General features: G+C 34.3%; 1 protein-coding gene across 1 annotated transcript; it reads right to left on the bottom strand.

Annotated features, from left to right (window-relative positions):
- Nucleotides 1–77: 77 nt before the first annotated feature.
- LOC111462602 (vacuolar iron transporter homolog 4-like) lies at nucleotides 78–904 on the bottom strand. Its single transcript, XM_023106236.1, has one exon. It carries the CDS (start codon nucleotides 899–901, stop codon nucleotides 149–151), a length of 753 nt encoding a protein of 250 aa, XP_022962004.1. The 5' UTR covers nucleotides 902–904; the 3' UTR covers nucleotides 78–148.
- Nucleotides 905–3,419: the final 2,515 nt, after the last annotated feature.

Here is a 3,419-nt window from a genome sequence, read left to right as displayed (position 1 = left end):
TTTTTTTTTTTTTTTTTTTTTTTTTTTTTTTTTTTTTTTTTTTTTTTTTTTTTTTTTTTTTTTTGTCTTTCCAATTATGTATACAAAATAAACTAATCGTTTAGCTACGTAAGTTTCCGTTCGAGTCCTTTAAACAATATTAGAACGACTAGAGTCCACTTACTCCGATTAGCTTTGTTAACCCGAAGGTTATAGCCATGGCTAGCCAACCTCCAACCAACACTCGGATGGATGACTTAACCGGTGATGCTTTTCCAAGGACGGCGCCCAACGACCCGAACGCAAGGAGAGCCAACGTTACTGCTGCCACGACCACGCCGAGCCTTACCTTATATTCTCTTATAAAGGAAGCAGCCAACAATGGCACCATTGCTCCAATAGAGAAAGCCAAGGCAGAGGCTATAGCGGCTTGGAGTGGGTTAGGCAGCTTTTCATTACCTTTGCTCTCTTGGCCGCTTTGGCTTTGCCCATCTAGATGGCTACCTCTTTGCAACTTTTCTCTCTTCATTTGAGCTACTTCAATGTCTAATTGTGAGTAAACCGACACGAACTCGCCGATCGCCATACTACACGCACCGGCAACCAACCCGGCAAAGCCGGTGAGGATCATGGCCTTGATGTCTTGTTTCACGGCTCCAACTCCCATCATGAGAGACGCGGTCGAGACGAGCCCGTCGTTGGCACCGAGCACGGCTGCACGTAGCCATTGGGCGCGTTTGGAGTAGTCGAATTGCTTGGTTTCGATGTCGGAGGGGGATTGTTGCTCCAAATTGCTTAGGTTTACCTTGTTGGGGTCCATTTTTGAAGAGAAAAGCAATGAAGTTTGAAGAAGGAAAGGGGGAATTGTGGAAGACACACGCCTTAAGAGAGTATTTATGAAGGAAAAACAAAAGCTTTTCATTTGGGGTTTGAAGAATAGACAACAAAGTGGAGTTCACACACAACAGCCACTTAAAGAAGGAAGACAAAGAACAAAATTAATGACAAAAAAAGAAACAAACTTTTATGTTATTTATTATTATTATTATTATTATTTGTAATGGACGCATTAATGATTCAGTGCTGTTATTCTTCTTGTATAGGTGTGAGATCCCACGTTGATTCAAGAGAGGAACTGAGAATATTTGCTTAATCCACCACTTCTAAATGGTGTGTGAAAGTTCTCTATTTATAATCAAATAAATTACAAGGATATGGAAATAGATGAACAGGGCTAAGTGATCTGTCGAAGCTGTGGGATGTAAAAATGCATCGGTAGGGGAGCATTCCGCCTTAGAGGGAAGCATCGGCGCGAGCAGTGGTGGACAAAGTGGAAGCAAGAATGTCGGCTTGAGTAACGCAAACATTGGTGAGAATCCAATGCCTCGAAAACCTAAGGGATTCTCTGCAAGGTTTGTCCACAGAAGGTGAGTCAGAGTTTAAGATTAGGCCGAAAGGCGTAGTCGATGGACAACATGTGAATATTTCTGTATTATAGTAATAAAGCAAATATTTAGATATTTGTCTTTAATCAAATATTAAATATGAATGTAGAAACCTCTCTCTAACAGTTGTGTGTTTATAAAACGCTCATAAGAGTGTGGAAACCTCTCTCTCACAGTCGCGTTTTAAAATTGTGAGATTGATGACGATATATAACAAGCGGACAATATCAGCTAGAAGTGGGCTTGAGCGATTACAAATAATATTAGAGCTAAATACTAGGCGGTGTGCTAACGAAAACGTTGAGCTCCCAAAGGAGTAGATTGTGAGATCTTGGAGTGAGGAACGAAACATTGCTTGTACGGGTGTGGAAAACTCTACCTAATGAACTAAAGCAGACATTATCTACTAGCGGTGGGTTTGAGCTGTTACAGTATCAGGTGTATATTCATGAATTTTGAAAGTTTTCAATAATACCCTTCAATTTTTTTTAAATTTGAACGGATACCTTTAAACTTTTTAAAAAAAATAAAAAATATCCTTACCATTAGTATATAGATAGAACTATCACGTCCCGTTTTAAAGGGGTATTTTTCGTAATAATATTATTAAAAATTTTAAAAATCGAGAAATATTTTTTTATTAATATAAAGAAAAATATATAATTAAATTTCAAAAAAGAGTTTTTACTTTTCTAACATTGAGACTACTCCATAATATTTTAAATTTTAAAATAATTATTTAGGATTCTAAAAAAAAAGTTATTCAAAAGTGATATTTAGGAAATTAATTAAAAAATAAATAAAGAAAAAAAAAGTGGAAAAATGCAAATTCTATCCCCCTTTGAACAAGGTAAAACATGGTGGCTTATGCCTCACAGTAAAAAGGTTAATTAAATATTATTATTCTTCTTTTTATTTTATTCAAATATGATTATTTTAAACCGGTACGTAAAGAACGTAAGCCAGATGAATGAACGAACAAGCCTAACTTTTTTGACTTAATGCAAATTTTCGAGTTTTCGGTAAAAGAAATTGAATGTTAAGAATATATTAAAGAAATATTATAAAATTAGAATAATTAGGAAAATTAAAAAAGCTTTATAAAAGGAATCCAACAGATTTGAAGCTTAAAAAACACAAAAGTGAATTAATAAATAAAAAAATAAAAAATACATTAATCACACTTTTGAATCATTTTTTATCTGCCGACGGTGACTTTTTTTTTTTTTTTTTAATTATGATTTATTTTTATCTAAATAAAAAGAAAATTAATAAAGGGGTTTGTTTATATTTGGTAGAGCTTAGGTTATCTAATCTAAATCATTTGTAACCGTTCTTATCCAATTTAGCCTGTTTCGTATCGTTATTAGCCTCATAGTTCTAAAATACGTGTTTGGAGCCATTGTCCTCACTAGTACACCGTCCGATGTCTGGCTCTAATACTAATTATAATAATTTAGTTCATTAATAGCAGATATCATCTGTTTGATCTCGTTAAGTTTAAAACGTGTGTCTATTAGGGAAAGGTTTCTCACACTCTTGTAAGGAATGTTTAATACCCCTATCCAATTAATGCGGGATCTCACAACCCACCCTCTTTGAGTCCACCATCCTCGCTGGCACACCGCTCAATGTCTGCCTCTAATACTATTTGTAATAACCCAAGTTCACCGTTAGAAGATATCATCCGCTTTGACCCGCTAAATTTAAAACATGTGTCTGCTAATGAAAGTAAGAAATGTTTCATTCCACTATCCAATCGATGTGGGATCTCACAATAACATAATTATACCGTGGAATACATATTCCAAATCCTTAAAACAATAAATATTTACAATATAGTTTTTCAATAAATATGTTAATTAAGATAATAATAACAATATCGATAATCGCTATTCAATATATATTATCTATATGGTTAGAGCGACCTATTTAAATATTAATTTCAATAAATCAATCCCGCTGCTTGGTTTTTTTTTTTTTTTTTTTTTTTTT

Source organism: Cucurbita moschata, unplaced genomic scaffold, assembly GCF_002738365.1.
Source record: "Cucurbita moschata cultivar Rifu unplaced genomic scaffold, Cmos_1.0 Cmo_Scf00002, whole genome shotgun sequence".
Classification (NCBI taxonomy): Eukaryota; Viridiplantae; Streptophyta; class Magnoliopsida; order Cucurbitales; family Cucurbitaceae; genus Cucurbita; species Cucurbita moschata.
This window is presented reverse-complemented; position numbering and strand designations above follow the sequence as displayed.

Excerpts from the sequence above, each read along its gene's own strand:
- LOC111462602 (XM_023106236.1), bottom strand. The coding sequence starts at position 901 with ATGAAAAGCTTTTGTTTTTCCTTCATAAATACTCTCTTAAGGCGTGTG.